General features: G+C 38.3%; 2 protein-coding genes across 4 annotated transcripts in view; one reads left to right on the forward strand and one right to left on the reverse strand.

Annotated features, from left to right (window-relative positions):
* The first annotated feature begins 1,631 nt into the window (after window positions 1-1,631).
* rhoq (ras homolog family member Q) lies at window positions 1,632-17,799 on the forward strand. Its single transcript, XM_083556657.1, has 5 exons — window positions 1,632-2,096; window positions 2,469-2,527; window positions 14,162-14,326; window positions 17,080-17,175; window positions 17,534-17,799. Exons 1-5 carry the CDS (start codon window positions 1,955-1,957, stop codon window positions 17,687-17,689), a joined length of 618 nt encoding a protein of 205 aa, XP_083412783.1. The 5' UTR covers window positions 1,632-1,954; the 3' UTR covers window positions 17,690-17,799.
* A 51-nt stretch (window positions 17,800-17,850) lies between these two features.
* The window catches only part of pigf (phosphatidylinositol glycan anchor biosynthesis, class F), a 218,768-nt gene continuing 217,690 nt past the window's right edge, over window positions 17,851-18,928 (reverse strand). For all 3 annotated transcript variants that reach the window (XM_083556653.1, XM_083556652.1, XM_083556651.1), the window contains exon 6: window positions 17,851-18,652. In XM_083556653.1, coding sequence (XP_083412779.1) covers window positions 18,539-18,652 — 114 coding nt within the window. In that variant the 3' untranslated portion in view covers window positions 17,851-18,538. The remainder of the gene's footprint in view (window positions 18,653-18,928) is intronic.

The following is an 18,928-nucleotide window of genomic DNA, read 5'->3' on the forward strand; positions in this document are numbered from 1 at the left end:
CTGGTGAGCAAAAAATAAAGAAAAAAAAAAATAATAATAATAATATATATATATATATATATATATATATATATATATATATATATATATATACGTACATACATACATACATACATACTTGCTTTTGATGGTAAATAAGTATTAAAAGGACAAGCACTGGTCCACTAAATTTTGTGCACTTCTATTATACCTATACGTAATTTCTATTGTTATAGGTACACTGATAGTATTTCAACTTTAAGAAAACTTTTGTGAGAACTGTTTGTAAGTTGTGGTTTCATGACAGGTCACTGTAATAATACATGTATTCATTTTTAGGTATCAAGAAATGACATGTAGTGGAGTAAAAAGTTAGTTATTAGAGTTATAGAGATGCTAAACAGGCACGCAAAGAAACAGCAGCTTGTGAGGCAGCTACGTGAGCTGTCCATCTATTTTTTATTATAAATTATAACTAAAATAAATGAATTCAATAAATAAATGATTTGCGTCAGCGCCATTTAAACATGGATTGTTATTATTTAAAACAGCGTGAGGGCCAGGACGACTTTAAAAAATAATAAAGAAAAAGTTTGTAAATAAAAACAGCAATCTCATATGCTAGATGAAAATGATATTTCACCCAATGTTACTGTAGAGGGTAGTCAAAAATGTTCATTATTCCAAATAGTGGTTAAGTCTGCTACTGTGAATAAATTACTAAACAAATCACTAAAGCTCCTGGGTGATTCATTGTGTCTCTGTGAGTTATTTATAATAAAATTATCATCTTAAACACAATTAAGTTAGCATTTTTAATTAGAAAAACATTATCAAAGCAAATGAATACTTTACAGTGTAGGATGCGGCGCTCTCACCGCTGCGGCCCGGGTTCGATCCCCAGTCATGGAACCAACCCCAGCCACTCTTAGTGCAGGTCCCAAGCCCGGATAAATGGGGAGGGTTCCATTAGGAAGGGCATCCAGCATGTGCCAAACAAAAAACATGTGCCAAATCAAACATGCAGATGATCCGCTGTGGCGACCCCTAACGGGAGAAGCCGAAAGAACAGTGTAGCCTAGCTAACATGATATGTCATGCCAGAAAATAAGAAGAAGCTGGTTCCGATTAATTTTCTTCTTTACATTTATGTCATTTAGCAGATACATTTATCCAGAGCAACTTACAGGATGAAGGGCCCTGCTCAAGGGCCCAGCAGTAGCAGACTGGTGCTGCTGTGATTTATAGCTATGACTTTCCAATCCAGAGTCCAATGCTTTAACTGAGCTATAACCTTTTTAGTGTTAAGTTAAAGTTTATTTAATATACACATTTACGTAAATATATAAAAGTACTGATAGGTTTTGTATAAATAAAAAGGTTAAAGATTCAATTTGTTTTAATGCCTTTTCTGAAAGTTGGAAGGAAGGCGGACAGGGGCCCTCCAATATATATTTTGCCTAGAACCAACCCCTATCTACCTATCTATTTTCTTTATCTCTGTATAGCTGCTTTGGAACAATGTTTATTATTAAAAGCAAAAAAAACAACAACATACAAATAAAATTGAACTGAAATGAATCGAAAAACACACTACCGTCCACTATTGCCTGTTTCTAAAAGTGTTTTGCGCTTTAAAGTAAACACGTAGTTTTCTCTTGATCCCTTGAAAGAAGGTCTCCCCCCCCCGCCCGTGTGCGGAGAGTGAGCTGAGCTCGTGGAGATTTTTCTTCTTTAAAAAGTGGCTCAATGCAGAAGGTGTTCAGAAGCACAGCAAGGGCGATGATGTGGGCATGAGGGGATTAGAGGGCACATGGTGTGTGTGCACGTTTAAAACCGGGAAAACGCATAGGGGAGGAGGAGCGACGGTGTGTGAGGCGGTGAGTCAGGCTGAAGCAGCTCTTTAACAGCCAGTGGAAGCGGATCACAGGCTGAGCATGGTGGTGGTGATGATGATGATGATGTGCTGTGTGTCATGGCAAACGAGACCGGTGCGATCATGCTGAAGTGTGTGGTGGTCGGTGACGGCGCCGTCGGCAAAACGTGCCTCTTGATGAGCTACGCCAACGACGCGTTTCCCGAGGAATACGTGCCCACCGTGTTTGATCACTATGCAGGTAAGTTGTGGGCGAGCACAACCGTAGGATTGCTGGCCATGCATTTTTTTTTTCATGACGATCCTACCATGCATGACCTTCTGTCTATTTTGTAAAAGAAATAAAAAGGGGTGCAATCAGTGCGCGTGTGTGTGCGCGCGCGCGCGCTCGCCCGCTCAAAAAATGTGGTGTGTTGCGGCTTTCATTGTCTCGCGCGTTCCCCTGATCGAAACCACCTGTTGGGCTTCAGGGAAGGCAGCAGCTGATGTGTTTAGCCGCACTTCCTCCCTCTCTCACATGGCGGTCACACAATTCCAACTCATGACACACGAATGCATCCGGATCATCACATGCTTTTAGTAAAGTAACTGTTGCATGTTTTGATTTTTGCAGTGAGTGTGACTGTTGGGGGAAAGCAGTACCTTCTTGGGCTGTATGACACCGCTGGTCAGGTATGAACATAAAATCCATCCATTGTTTAATTTCAATCCTTGATAAGAACTATGCACACTTTTTGCACATCTTTAGAGATTTAAAGTTCTCAATCTATGCTGGGCTCAAAATGCTGCAATCACGAGTCACTCAACAGGTCAGCAGACTGCTCATAGTGGCAAATAGAGTCAAATCAAAATCAGTCACATGCTGTTTTCCCTCAAATATAATCACAAAATCTGGCAATTTTTGTTTTTTTCCTTCCTTAGCATTCCTCCTGCATAGGCTTTTCAACATTCAAGCACAATCTTGTCTGTGTCTTGAAGGCAGTTTTATTCATTTATTTGTTTTATTTGTCACATTAGAGGAACTGACTATCACACTGACTATCACAGTGTTGTTAAAGCCGCATATTTTAGACAATTAAACAAAAAATTTTACTTAAAGAAAAAAAAAAGGTTTAAATAAAACTTATGAACCAAGTAATGCACAGTGAAGTGGATTCAAGAATAAAAGATCTGAAAGAAAAGAGGGGGAAAAAAAAAATTGGTATTCCCAAACATGATGTCCTTGAAGGCTTGAAGGATTTGGTTGTGTGTGTGTGTAGGTAACATGGGGGGGATAATCTTCGAGTGTAAATCTAAGCATGTAACATGCTCAGGGTGAAAGCAAAAGTGTGATCCAAAATGAGGAAACCGTTGTGAACAGTAATCCGAAGTGCCTGCTCTCAGAGGAAGAGAGGAAGCTTTCGTTTCATTCTTAGAAGGTGTCTGCTTCAAAGAAACGAATCTCTGTGGGTTTGACGCTCTAATGAGGTGGATGAGGTGACCGGGGCGGGTGTGTGAATAAAAGTGGATCTACTGCACTGTGCTGAGAGTGCACTAATAAGAGGAGCTTTAAAACCTAGGCTTTTCTCCAGAGCAAAGATGGATCTGACATGGCTGCTAGTTTTCTTTCGGAGCACTTGAAAGGGGACTGAAACTGTGAGGAGCAGGCCAGATGTTGCAGAAGGGTCAGGAGGGGCCAAATGCTGGGGTTTGATTTCAAAGCAGACGAAAGTCAAATGCTGCTCTGTGCTCTCACAGCTGGATTTGATTTAAAAAAACACACAAAAAAAACCCACTACACACTTTGATTTATCAGACGCTCTGAGGACTTGTTTAGATGAGAAATGAGAGGGTGTGTCTGCGATCCGGGCCATGATCGAAAAAGAGCAAAGGAAAGATTTATGTAAGATGATGCATATGCTGTATATATTTTTGAGCATAGTTAACTGTCCATTAACACAATACAAACTAAAGTATTAAGATAAAAGATGGTTTATGGACACAACTCTATGAATGGTGGAGGGGGAAAAAAGCTCTTTAGTGGACATTGACAGTGTTAGAAAGTTTATCCAGAAATGTTAGATTTGCATTAAAATAGCAAAACTGCACGTACTACAGTTTTTACTGTGGGTGTAGTTTGCTAGCTACCATCAGCTATTACTCTGCAAACCAAGATTAGTCGTATAGGTGTTCACATGTGTCTGGACAAAATGTGTTAGCATTTGAGTGTTTAGCTTACTTAGCTATGCACCTAGTAAGGCAGCTCTGTTTCTAGCGAAGCTATTGTTTTTATTGTAATTTTAAATCATTTTATGAACTAGCTATCTCTAATGAATGCTCAATTATATTTCCTTACTTTTGACTTTATACAGGTGTATATAACTTCTAAAGGGTATATAAATTAAGAAAATAAACTGCTGACGTCAATAAATGCTAATAAAACCAAATTGTTTGACTGGTAGCATCTTTTGATTTGCTTCTGTTTAATAACAGAAGATTGAACAAAAAGTGTGCGTACTGAACCATTTTTTAAGTTATAATAAAGCATAGCTTTCGCCAACTGCAATTCCTGCAAGCTATAGAATATAAATTTTTTTTTTTCATATAAATGTTTCTCACAGCCAGCTTGCTTGTTGTATAAAAAGTCTGAAAAATGAGAATTATGGTCTTTTTAGCTACATTCATTATCATATACAGTTAACCTCCGATAATCCCCGGTTCGGAACTCACGTCTTGGAAAATTCGTGGGTTCTTATTTGGAACGTAATAAACAGCAAGTTGCGGATCATCTTAAAATTCGCAGGAATCCGCAGCAGGACCCGAATGTTCAGGAACGTTAGGAATAACATTTTAAACTGTTTTCACGAACACATTTTATACACATTTTTAAAACACATTATTGTATTAAAGTGACCATGTCTAGATGAATTCACTAAGGTACCATAGGGGCTGTGGGGGTGCGTCTAAAATTCGCAGATTTTCAGGATCTCGTCTTGGAATGTAACTCTCGTGAGTTCCAGTGGACCACTGTACTGCAGTACTGTCTTCTCCAGGTAGTTCCATAAAACATTTCAGACCCATCACTTCAGAGTACATCACCTCAGTGTTTCGTGTGAGATTTGTTTGGAACTAGTTGGCCATAATTTGTGTGTGGAAATGTTTTAAACTGGCTGTGTTTGCCATTTTTCTGACATTACTGTTTACATCATTGCTACTTCTAATGTAATTTGCATGAAGTATATGTACCTACTGTGGTGGAAATCTCCAATACTACATAATATTCTCGGGCTCGAGTAGAATCAAACGAAACAAAGTTTATCAAAGAAAACAGATCCTTCGAAGAGGGATGTCTGTCACAAGCACACACACACACACACACACACACACACACACATACATACAGAGTGAGGAAGGAAGGAAGGAAGGAAAGAAAGAGATACCTCCTCTTCTCTCACTCTTCTTTTATCTCTCTTCACTCCTACCCCTCCCATCCCCATGCAGCACATACAGCATATTCATACAACAAGTTGCCTTTTACTGGAACAGAATATTTTAAAGCATGTAGCCATATAAAAACTCTGTGAAAAAACAACCTCGGGGGGGACAGAATGTTCTTTACTGACACACTTTACATTTCATAAGGTGTTGATTTGTTCAAAAACCCGAGGACTGAAATGAAGATCTGATTTTCTGTTGTTAGACTTAAATGTGAGAAAAGAGGAATTTCAGATTAACATGACATTCACAAAGTGTGTGATTGAATATGATTTAAAAGTTTTTCCATTACACTACAGTACTCAATTCTGATTGGTCAGAAAGTGCTAGACTTTTTAAAGTTATTTAAATTTATTTTAATGTTTATAGGAAACAACAATTTTATAGCGATTTGTATGTTAGATTCTCACAATACTAAGGCCTAACAACTAAATGAGAGGGGAAAATTTTTTTTTACATTTTTAAAAAAAAATTTAACGTAACACCGTGAACAGTTTTTTTTTATTTATTTTTTTTATTTCATTTAATTTTTTTAATGAGATTAATTTCATGTTTACAGACAGAGACCGCAAGATACAGCTATTCCTAAAAAGCTCCCTTTTTTTTTTTCTTTTAAATTGGAAGTTCATGTTTTAGTTGCTAAACATTTAATGAAAATCACTGAGTAAGAATGTTGTTTAGAACTATGTCTGAAAAATGCATTACGTTTCCCAATACCCTTTTAATTGACACTGATTTCACCGTACATTTGTTCTATCAGGTACTTGTTAAATTACAGCTGAGACTTTTATAGACACTTGTATTTCACACAAGTGAGAAAAAAAATGTACTCTTAGAGATACACTCATATTGGGAAAGTTGAGCTTGTGATCTATTCTACAGACAGTATCCAAGTAGTTCTCCTAGATTTCTTAGTTTAGGAATAGGATATAATTTTTAGGAAAGCTGTCATTAAGAAACTACCACCATATGCAAACCTTAGCAAAAAATATTTGAACGAGAACACAGTTGGATCTGCATTTGCATTAATTACACCTAAAAAGACACTGCTAACCCTAATCCCTTAAACCTACTCATACCATGAGACCTGTGCCAATTAGTATTATTGTGCCTTACATGGTCTTTTTTTTTTTTTCAATAGTTTTTTTAATGCATATAGTCATTAGACACCTAATATGAAGTGGGATTGACAACTGTATTATTATTAGTATTAGGCCAGTAGTAGAAGCATATTCTGAGTGCTAAATAGTGCTTTACATTTAAAAGCTGCAATTCTATGGAGGCAAGAAAATAAAGAGTAAGACCTATTATTTCTTATATAAAGGTAGAGAATTCAGTCAGTCAAGGAAAGACGGGGATGTCTTACACTCCCACAAGTGCAGTCTGCTCTGACTGTAGGTTTGTGTATATAGCAACGTCCTTTAAGCCACAATTTAAACTTTGTCTGGTTATAAGTACAACCACAAACAGCACGTATTGTTCCTGAGCTTTTAAATGCCATAATACATGTGAACATATTTCCACCTGAAAAGCAAACCTCACGCAAACAAAACATATTGGTGTTGGTGCAAGTCAGTCAAGGCTGCTATTGCTTCCGTGGAATTATGCCTATAATTGTTTTTAGGGGATATAAGTACAAAACGAAACAATTACCATGAATCCTGTGTGTGTGTGTGTGTGTGTGTGTGTGTGTGTGTGTGTGTGTGTGTGTGTGTGTGTGTGTGTGTGTGTGTGTGTGTGTGTGTGTGTGTGTGTATGTATATATGTGTATATGTGTATATATATATATATATATAGAGAGAGAGAGAGAGAGAGAGAGAGAGAGAGAGAGAGAGAGAGAGAGAGAGAGAGAGAGAGAGAGAGAGAGAGAGAGAGAGAGAGAGATTTTTTTTGTTTGTTTGTTTTTGAGAACGGATGCAGTTTCGCCAAACAAAATAGCGCGGTGCAGGACATATGGATATTTTCTTACACCCCTATTGGAGAGATTGACTAAGCTAAATTACCGGTACCTCAAAGTGTGAATGTATGTGTGTGGTGTCTCTTCATTCCCACTTCATCTCCAGTGTTCTCAGGATAGACTCTCGATACTAGATAAGAGTAAATGAATTAAATTATATAAATGAATGTTTTTAATCTTTTTCACATTTTGAAAATTAAAATGCTTATACTTGGAGGTGAGTTTTGAATGATAAATACTATTTACACCAGTTATTAATTGATTTGTTTGCACATACCGTACATATGGCCATGCACTGCATTGTCCTCCAGTTAAACTCTTTCTTGATCGCTTATGATCCATCTTCATGAGTATGAGTTATGATGGTTATTGTTTGACACAGCAATATCTCAAGCTCCTCAATGTAACATCAACCTAAATTACTGTTTCACATGGAAACACACCAAAATGAGGATTCAAACATTAGTACAAAAAGAAAGATGATTTTTGCCTTACTACATTGTGTGTAGCAGAAATGGGTGTTTTTATTTAGTTGTGCTCTGTGATTGTCTAGTGTTTGTTCTCAGCATCCATGGTTATGCTTCTGGGCTTGTTGCTCAGGTTAGGTGGTGATGGATGAACTTTGCTGTTCTCGGCACTCAATAATTTTCCCACAACCAGCTGATTTAAAAAATAAAAAACCTCACAGACCTTATTTTATCTCGGGACACTTTGCAGTGCTGCACGGAACCACATTAGACTGTGTGTTCCATGCTGAACAGGGCTTTGGTGCTAAAGGAAAACTGCTGGTTGTCTAAGCAGAGAAGTAGCATTGATATTCCAGCTGCCTGGGATCATTTTGGAAGCATCGACTCTTGCTCATAATTTTTTGTGTGGATGGAAAGAGTTTCACACAGCTTGTTGGATGTGTAGATGTACCACTTCATGTACACTGCCTGATTGCTTGTGACATGTGGAGCGCACTAGCAGTAATCTGGGAGCGTGTCGAGAAACGAGGGTGGTGAATCCTATTTTTTTTTTTTCCCCCAAAAAAAGAACAGGAGAATGAACTTCAAATTAGTCCTGCCGATGGTGTTCACGTCCTAATTTCTGTTTCAGCCCTTTAAATTCTCTTTCTCACTCCCTGTCGTTTACCATACTGAGATCAGAGCAGACCCACTGTCACTGCGCTTTCCAGTTGTTAAAAGTTTAGTATTTGAAAATACCAAAGTACTGTATATTGCTGTACTTACTTACTTATTTAGACTACCCTGGAGTGACCCCCCCCCATATTTAACTAATTTAAATAAAATTAAAGAAATAAAGGCCATTATTCTATGACTGTAATTGCCTTATTTGCATACTTTAGCAAATATTTTTTTTTTATATACAATACAAAAAGGTTCCCTAATGTTTGCTTTAGTTTCAGTAAAAGAAACTCTGAACACTTCACTTCTCTGAACACTCACTGTGAAAAAAGAGGTTCTGCTGGTACAGTGATAACTTAAAAAAGCAGAGCACTCGAACACCCTTTAAGACTTGGAAATGTCTTCAGAGATTTCCAGATCGCGTGTCTCTTTCTTCTTTATGCAATGGCCTCCTGTTCATACTTTCTCTCTCAGAGATGCTCAAATTCCTGAAGGGATGAAAATCAACTTTGGCTTTGATGGAAGGAATGAAGGACGATTTATTTAGTTTGTTCTCTCTATCTCTCTGTCTTTCTGTCTGTCTTTTCTGTCTCGTCTCTCTGTCTCTGTCTGTCTCTCGGTCACTTGCACACAAACACACACCAACTTATCCTCAGTCATTAAATACAGGGCAGATGAGTTGGGCCAATCACAGCGGATAATTGTGTGTGTGTGTGTGTGTGTGTGTGTGTGTGTGGGTGTCCTTGTTGGTGTTCAAGCAATGCATGGAGATGTTCGCACATGCAGAGTGTGTAATTTCAGGTGCTGGAAGCCTGGAGCATCACGCTGTGGCACCCATCCGCTTCCAAAGAATAGAGGGAAAATCCTTAGCGTGTGTGCGTGTGCACGCATGTGCGCATGCTGAAGTGCCGGCAAGCTTCAATTAATCTGCACTAGCTGAGTAAACACAGGCATGAATTATTCTCTTTGGATAGCGGCTCAGAATTCTCAACTGCCCACCCGTCTTTTTTTTTTCCTACTGCTTACCATCTCCACAGCATTTCATCTTTTGGCTTTGACTACACTTTCTCTTTGCTTGTTTGTCGGAGCAGGGGTGTAAATATAGAAGTCTTATATAAGGAACTAAGCACTGTCGGTAATAAAAGACTGAGCAGAAATCTGACCCATTTAACACTTCACATCAAATGACAAATTTACAGAAGTGTGTCCTGATAAACAAAATGTATGATGAAATGTGCATTTTTTTCTGTAAAGGATTCACTGACCAGACAGAGGCAGATTCCACCACTACACACATACACAGATGCACACAAGCAGGGCTTGGTGTGTAAGGTTTAAGAAGAACCTGAAATATTATGCAAACCTGACTGACCAGAGTAAATCTTTTTAAATAATAAGCTGTTAAAAGAATAAAATGCTGTTCTAAAGTGTAGTCGTTAGCAAGACAGAGTGGAGTAAAAACTTGATAATTGGTTTGTATTCTACTTTTACCAGAACACCTGTTCCTGTTGACTTTCACCACTGCAGTCCAACTCCTTATCTGCTCTAATAGCAAACTGACTTTTGCAACAAAAGGGATTTTCTTTTTTTTCTTTTACATTTTTAATTAAAGCCAAACCACTTGCCATTCTTGTCTTGTTCTCTCATTTTTTTGTTTTTACAAAAATAAAGAAACTTTTTAAAATACTATGCTTGTTAGGTCTCATAAATACATATTTTGTAGCATTTATTTATTTTATATTGTTTTAGGTTTTCACATTTGCATGTCTGCTTGTTTTTTATTCTTTTGTTTCACCTCTTTTAACATAAAGGTGTAGAGATTAGAAGTGAGGGGAAACCATCAAAAACGTCAATTCCAATCTGTTTAAAACAGTATGTGGAAGTAAGAAAGCTATAGAGAAAGACATTTTTTCATCTGCAAACCATTAGTGATTGAAGACTACATAGGAATATGTAATATGCAAATAACAAATTGCACTTCAAAATCTTTTAAGGTAGTTCGCTCTTTTGTAAATGCTTTTTTCTAGATTTACATTTATGGCATTTATTAGATGCCCTTCTCCTGAGCGGCTATGGGGTTCAGGGCCTTGCACAGGGGCCCAGGAGTTGCAGCTTGGAATGGCTGGGATTTGAACTCTCAATCTTCGGATCCAAATTCTAATGCCTTAATCACTAAGTTACCACCCACCCATCCTAGATCTACCATAGGGGCTGAAACTCATAACCAACTGGTCATTGTTGATGATGGTGAACGTGACTGACGGCATTTAAAAACTTCAACATATCATTGCCATTCAGTCAAACACTGTGTTACAGCAGTTGTAGCTATTGTATGTATAAAGTTATTTTTGATGATCTCTGTGTTTTCGGAAGTATAACATTTTTCGGTTGCTGGTTATCACCAGCTTTTTTGGAAAAAGTCTTTACATGCTTTTACTCATGATAAGAAACCAGTTATTAAACTTGTCCGCAATTGAATTTGGAGTTTGTAGAACAAAAATTGGTATTTTCAGCTCTCTTGGTACTGATTGGTTAACTGGTAGTGGTATAACCACACACACGTTGCCTTGTCTTTTGTCAGACAGCTGTTCCTACTGTTTTATAAAAGTGTTAATAAGCAGTCTTGTTCAGAATAACAGTTTGCATTCTGCCTTGGCATTGATTGTTGTCGTTATACCACTTAAACTGCATTAGTGAGAATTGCACAGTAAGTGGCTTTTTTGGTATTGGATGCTGAACCTGTAAAAATTACTTGGGCAGAGATTAATGTCTACAAGTAAAATTATAATATTCTGTAATCACTGTTTTGCGTTAATTATTCTACTACTTTATAGGTTACACCTTACTTGAAATTTGACAACGGCGCAGTATAAATCCTGTGAGATTACCTGCAGTGACACACACACACACACATCCTCGTGAGTTGAATGTTTTATTGGACAGGTTGCTTAAAACGCACCCTGTACCTCCTTTCTCTCTGTACCACCCTATTATTTTATTGTTCAATTTTTTTATAATTTTTTGTCCGAATCATGCTAAAGCTCAGCATGAGCGTTGCAGATGGCAAGCCGATATAAAAGACTAGAGTAGAGGTAGGGGAGGCGCTGATTTGTGTGCGTGCTTGTGGATAATGCGTGTGTGGAAACTGAAACTGATCTCTGAGGAGCTATAGAGGCAGGAAAGGTAACACACTCCTGCTTATCCCACATAGACACTCAATTCCAGGTCTATATAAAACATCAGTGTGGGTGTGTGTCTCAGTGTGATGGTGCTTGTTTAGGAGCAATAGGGAGAGCCGGATTCCTACGCAGAGATCCTTCTAAAGATGTATTGCTGCACACACATCTCTGAACGTTTCTTCTCGGGAAATAAAAACAACTGCAAATACTTTCAACATGAGGGAAAAACCATTGTGCAGACTAGAGAAAGGCATAAAAATATTGGCACCCTGGATTGTAATCAAATTACCACTACTGTACCCGGCACAGAAACGTCTGCATGTGTGGGAGTGTGGTTTACAAACGACACTATTGTGGGGAAAGCGAGCTTAGAGCGTGCTGGTGTATGTGTGCGCGCTGATCTGTGCGAGTGTTACACGCTGTGAGCTGTGAGGTGAGCTGCAGTTGTGTGCAAAGTGAGAGAGAGATAGTGAGAGGGAGAGCTTTATGGTAATGCTTAAGCCACAGAGGGAAGGGTGTTTCCAGGTTCGCTGCATTAGACTGCTGTCTTTGTTCCAGTACATTTCCCACCGCTTTTAAAAAAGGTGGCTGAGCTCATACACTCGCACATTCATACACTTATAAATCTGTGTGCAGCCTCTTAAATGTCTTTATACTTCACTGTTAACAAGATCCAGATTGTTGCCACTGGTAACCTGCTACAGGGTGTAACCGGCTCGGCGCTCATCTAATAACCTATTAAATCAGTGGTCTATAAATGTGTGTGTGACGGAATACATCTGAACTTTACTATTACTAAGCTAATGAATTTCATAACCTGCACCGACTATGCTCCTCATCCCACATACGAGTTGTAGCGAACGATCCAGCGAGATCTGGTGTGTGGATTTTGTCTGGGTAGAGGCCAGCTGTAACTAATACTCCACTTTCCCTCCCTCCAGAATGTTTCAACAGGGCAAAGAAACAGTTGAGGGGTATATTTATAACACCACTTGCCCCACAGGGACACGCATACATGTGTGGTCACACCACAGAAGCACCTGCTCCATGCTGTGTGTATCGGTTTTGTTTTAATACGCATGATAAGATTATGAACAGGACCCATCTTTTTTTTTTGTTACAAGTATTAGGCACCAAAAAAAAAAACACACACACATCAGTTTTGTAGTAGTATTCTGTTTTTCATATGACTGGAGAACAGGTCTGTTCTATGGGAGGAAAAAAATTAAAAAAGACTCATCTGTCTGACCTTTTGACAACGTGACTCGGTGCAGGGAGCTGGTGTCGCCATGGCTTGATGAGGTCACACGCTTTGTTTCCGGAGAAGCCGAAGGGCAGTGTTGCTCAGGAAAGGGACAATGATAATGAGTGTGACTGTTTAGAGGTCATGTCACCACTTACGTGAGGATGATGTAGTGTTGCGTCCCCAGAAGCGGTGCAGAGCTGGTCTTATTTATATATTTTTTGTATTTATTTATTTATTTTTTTTTGGTATATATTTATAAATGAGTCTCCGCTTTATGCCTCCTAGCAGCTCTGGGCTGGTTCCGACAAGCATCTGTCACTTAATGAATCGTTTCTTCAACAATGTCTGCATAGCCAGGGGCACACACTGATCCAGTGGAGATGCTTAGACTTGAAATAAGAACCATGAATATCTCTCCTCCCCACACACACACACACACACACACACACACACACACACACACACATAAACAATGGCCCCCAAATATCAGTCACATGTTCCCTGTAAATCCAGGCTGATCAGGTGTTGTCTCTGGTTTCCCGCAAATTAATTAATACACATACATCTGGGTTATAATTTCTAATCTAAATCGGATTAGCGTCTGCTCTATCATCATACCGATGTCAAATCCTGCTGTTGTGTTCTTAGGCTTAAAGCAATTGTCTAGTGTTTTTTTCAGCCTAATATTTACTATTAGGTCGATTATCACAAGCAGGATTTTCCACAACCTAACCCTGTACTGAAAGAGAGGGAAGAAAATATGAAAAATTAATTTTTTTCACAGTCTCATTTATAATGGTGTGGAAGGGCAATAAATTTCATCATAAAGAGCTTAAGAGATTTAACTATTACTCTTACAATAAGGTCTTTGGACATTTCATATTCGGTTTTATCCAACTTTTCCGTAACACTTAAGTACGGTTAAAAGAGTTAAAAGTAATTTCTGATTTAATACACGTTCTCACAGGTTTTGTATAATACATGTACCTTCAGACTCGTACGACTAGCAAATAACCACATGCTTCCTCTCTGTAATTGTTGTCGAATTTCCAAAGGTCACGTTTTAATGTTTTTTTTGTTTTTTTTGTTTTTTTTGGTTTGGTTTTTATCATTTTGACCAGTGTATTAGAGAAATGTGTCAAGTACTACTGTATTGAGTAAACACATTTCTTGTTGTGGGAATGAATATAAAAAATGTACATCTGCAGTAATCAAACCTACATAGCAGATGTGGTAGATATTACAGGAAAGAGGTTGTTGCTATTATCTTTAAACCAATTCAATTCAGCCTGCTCATGTGTATTTTCTTTTTACTCTTTATAGGAAGACTATGATCGCCTCCGTCCCCTGTCTTACCCCATGACTGATGTCTTCCTGATTTGCTTCTCGGTGGTGAATCCAGCAAGTTTCCAGAACGTGAGGGAGGAGTGGGTCCCTGAGCTGCAGGAGTGTGCACCCAATGTCCCCTACCTGCTCATTGGCACTCAGGTATTCTCCTTTACATTGGAAAGTGTCCACTTGAGAGGTTTGCTGTCAGACTGCATTGCCATGATAAACTCTGTGTCTGATTATTGCTGACTAATATTGTATTGTTTTCATTAATTGTGCCAGAACATAAAAAAATTACCTGTGCAGTTTGAGTGGAAGTTTTACAGAATCTTATCTTGCAGTGTTGAATGCTCTACTCTGATTGGTCAGAAACTGTTTTATAACAGCATGTGTACACAGTAGATCTGAGTGTAAGCCTAATCACAGGTTTCTATGAATTCACAATGTCTAATGTGTTCCTATTCTTCTGGTAAAATAGCTCTTTCTCATTCACCTTTATAGAGCAGACACTCCAGGTAAAAGCATTGTTAGAAGGAGTCTCCAGTATCAGCATTGATGGTTAGGCTATTTTTGAGATGTGGGAAAAGTTTCTCGTTGGGTGGCTTTTCAGTGTCTTGGTAACATGTCAAACTGCAGGTTGGTGAGGGAATGACAGGTTATAGCTGTTCTAGGAAAGGTATAAGAGGAATTCATTGGTTTCTCAGACATTGTACACCATTGAATAACTGTAAATGGATGCAATTATCAATGTCATTATTTAGATACAAAATTACATCATAAACATATAATGGTGGTATCAAGCACTTTAGGGATTGTGGTTGGAAAATAATCTCAATAATAAAAAATAACAGTAACTCTGCCTCACACCAGGCCACATTGCGCCATTCTGTTGATTTTCTTATTACTCGTAATACATTTTGTAACTAGGACTATTTTTGAGTGTTTAGAAATGATATCAGTCTTTCCGTCATCAACGTTGAGCTCTACCGATTTTTTTTGTTTTTGCCAGATTTCACCTCGTGATAAAAGTGGAAGTGTTAATGGATTGTAGGTCAGAACTATTGCTTCATGTATGACGCTGTACACAATAGCCGTCTCCTATAAGTGTATATCAGGTTTTTATTATACACTACTGCGATGGACAAATCATTTTTTGTCTACAAATATCAGATATGGATCATATATATATCCCACATGGCTTTATATAACTCAACAATCTGTGATTCTGTGTTAGACTTTCCATCTGCTTGACAAACATGGAGAGACTGTTAATGACTTGCTCACTCAATCTGTTGAGGGAGAAACCTGTTTAATCAGAAATGATTGTCCTTCACCAACTGCAGCCTATTAATATAGGATAGACTGGTCATTACAGTGCTAGTGATGTCACCTGTTGCCCAGGGAGAGATTGTCCAGAAAATATGCTACATTATAACTGCCAGAAGCTCTGTGTGTATATATGTTCAGGTTTTCATTGGAAATACTGTATTCAAAAAGAAAAAAATTTTTTTTGGACATCAAGCTTTCATACCCATTTGTAGACCAAAAGAATTGGAAGCATACAATTGTATAGAAAGCCTTTGTATGCTGTAACTTTTTATATTTTCCCTCACTGGAACTGAAAAGAAACCTGTTTGAGCATAAAAATGGCCCTGTGTACAAAGAAAACTCCAAGTCATGGTTTACAAATGCCAACGTGGAAGATCTTGTGTTCTTGAGCCTAGGCTATAAGAAGATCGGTAACACCCTGAAACCCTGTCCTGGTTTTCCAAGGCCTCACAAGGTTCGATCAAAGAAGTTGAGTCCTCGTGCTGTGCGTCAGGTGCAGAAGCTGCTTCACAAAACAGACGCATGAGTGCTGCAGCATTGCTTTAGAGGTTGCAGAAGGTCTGCTAGTCAGTGCTCCGATCATAAAACACAATGCAACAGGTTTGCATGACCGTCCTCCCAAAAGGAAGCCTCTGTCCAAGAGCATGAATTACTGGAACCATGTCCTGTGGTCTGATGCGACTAAGAGAAACTACAAAATATCCATCAGTTTCTTTCCTATGTTTTAGTTAGAATTCTGAGTGTACGTAGTAAAGGCAATATAAATTCACCAAATCAACATTTCCATTAAACACATGGCTGATATCCAATATTTTTTTACTTGTAACTACACACTAGCTGTACTTTAGTCATTATCTAAGCAGCACTAGTCCTGAGTACATTGTTAGGTTTATTATGCAGCTGTAGCTTAATACCCTGAAGGACACATACTGTTCATGTAATATATAAATGTATGATTTTTGATGATTCATACACAAACCAAGTTTCTATCCGGTATTAAATCTTCTTGTTCTAGCGAGTGTGTTTCTGCATTAAGATATATCCTTTCTATTGACATTAATTTTCAGGGCATGTTTATGAAAAAAAAAACCTTATTAATTAAATATCTTTGAGGGTTATGTAGATAAAAATAAAATATTATTATTGAGCCATTTTTAGTTTCATAGGAATATTTTTGTAAAATAACTACTTTTACAATGAAACACTGAAAACTAAGCTGTACAGTGTTGGGATTATAATTAAAGCCAAGATATGAAGAGATTGAGATCCTTTCAGTCAACTGTAAAGGAGCTTTTTAGGGCAAAGGGCAGTGTGTGCAGATGAATGCCAGCATCTGGCTTTGGGTCGGATATCTTGGAGCCTTCTGCTCTAAAAACAAACCTCGACATATGGAATACCGTCCACCACCCTGAAAATAAAGATTCATAGACCACATGCTCGCATAGTTAACCACTCGCTTCACTTCCTGCCTTCAGAAAATGTTTTGGATTTGTTTCAATTTGCTCAAGATTTTGAGACTGAAAACTGTAACTGAGACATTCCCTCCTCTAACACTTTCCTTTGTTTCCTCTTCTGTGCTACAGATTGATCTGCGTGATGACCCCAAGACCATCACAAAGTTGAATGATGTGAAGGAGAAGCCCATTGTGACAGAACAGGGGCAAAAGTTGGCAAAGGAGGTAAGGCACAAAGGACAAGCCAAGACTAGTTCTAACTCTAGATCTGCTGGTGGAATGTGGACAGAAGGAAGATGACACAATTTTCAATGAGCATCATGTCCCAAAGCATATTATTCACCACATTATTCACCATATTATAGGTAATGCCAATTTGCCAATACACAGTTAAAACTTTTTTATTTTATATTTATTAAAAAGACTGTCATAGTTTAAGCTTTAATATTTATTGCCTCAAAGAAAGTACCTGATGTGACGGTTTCTCACCAGAAGTATTAAAGCAGATAAAGAAAAAATGTAATAATATATTATCAGAAAACGGTGCTGTTCTGAATTATAACCATTTGGTGCACGTGTGTAGATTGGTGCCTGCTGTTATGTGGAGTGTTCAGCCCTGACGCAGAAAGGCTTGAAGACGGTATTTGACGAGGCCATTATCGCAATTCTAGCTCCCAAGAAATGTGTGTTAAAGCGACGTCTTGGCCCACGGTGCATCAACTGCTGCCTTATAACGTGAGCATCCTGTTACACACCAGCTCAGGGACAATTCTGTGTCAGAGCTACAAGACGTCGACCTGAATAAGGAGGGCAAGTTTACGAATCAACCAGAGTGCAACCTCTCTGTAAACAGACGACAAAAACACATTCTGGAAGAAAAAAAAACAAACAAAAAAAAACCACAGGTATGAAATCTTTTACTGTCTAGAAACAGGAACCAATGTTGCTCTAGGATAGGAGGAGTAAATAAATGAAAATAATGACAAAAATCATTCGGAGGTCAAACTAGTGACCAACAAGGACACTAAACGTGAACGAGGCGACACCCAAGCATGTAACACAAGCACAGAAAATGAAAACTTGCAAGAGCAAGACACTGAATGGCACACTACAACAATCTCGATGATTAAGAACAGTTTGACTGTATTTCCAGTTTTGCCTCTGTAGGCATGTGTGGTCTAGTGGAAAAAAAAAAGACAGACTAAAGAGCACAACCAAACATTTACAGAAGCAAGACGTTGTGTCAGAAAAAAGGGAACCTGCATCTGGCAACACTGGGGTTGCTAAATGAATGCCTTTTACAAAACATTTCTCTTTTTCCAGTCTGGGTTTTTACAGCCTTTATTTACACACAAAAAAAAGGTGAGACCCAAATGATCAAGCATCCCTGTATAAAGCCTATTGAACTATTGAAGGAACAAATCATTTAAAACCTGAGGGGCAAAAAACAACTTTCTCTTGCTGCATTTGACCTCAGAAGTTACGACTTGTAAAGGAACTGGTGCAAAAATGAGGAACTTGTAATGTAATGATTTATAACGCAGCCCTTGGACGCTCATCCAGAATGTGGCCTGTCAGTTCCTGTCCTTCATTTGAGTTTGTAGGTGAGCTGCTTGCGATGCCAGCGGATCCAGATCGGAGCAGCGAGCAGTCCCGTCAGAAATCCTCCTGTAGCCCCAAGGGAACACGAAATGGGCCACACCTGGAGGGAGGAGCCAGAGAAAAAGCTGGAATCAGCAACAACCAATCAGCAACAACCAATCAGCTTTGTAACTGCACAACTAACTGGCTGCAACCAACAAGATCACTGTGGTGTTTTAATGGTTAACTTTCATACTCGAAGCTTTAAACCGTTTTGTTTATTTTCTTTTTAAAATGCACATAGATTTGATTTTTAAATGTTTTTGAGGCCTGATGTATTTTTCATTTTCAAATCTATATCAAGTACTGAAGTTAAGCATCAATAGCTATTTTAAAT

This window comes from Silurus aristotelis (assembly GCF_946808225.1).
Source record: "Silurus aristotelis genome assembly, chromosome: 12".
NCBI lineage: Eukaryota > Metazoa > Chordata > Actinopteri > Siluriformes > Siluridae > Silurus > Silurus aristotelis.

Coding starts and splice junctions, on each gene's coding strand:
- rhoq (XM_083556657.1), top strand. CDS start 1,955: ATGGCAAACGAGACCGGTGCGATCATGCTGAAGTGTGTGGTGGTCGGT. Junction 2,097..2,468: donor CGTGTTTGATCACTATGCAG/GTAAGTTGTGGG, acceptor TGATTTTTGCAG/TGAGTGTGACTGTTGGGGGA. Junction 17,176..17,533: donor GGCAAAAGTTGGCAAAGGAG/GTAAGGCACAAA, acceptor GCACGTGTGTAG/ATTGGTGCCTGCTGTTATGT.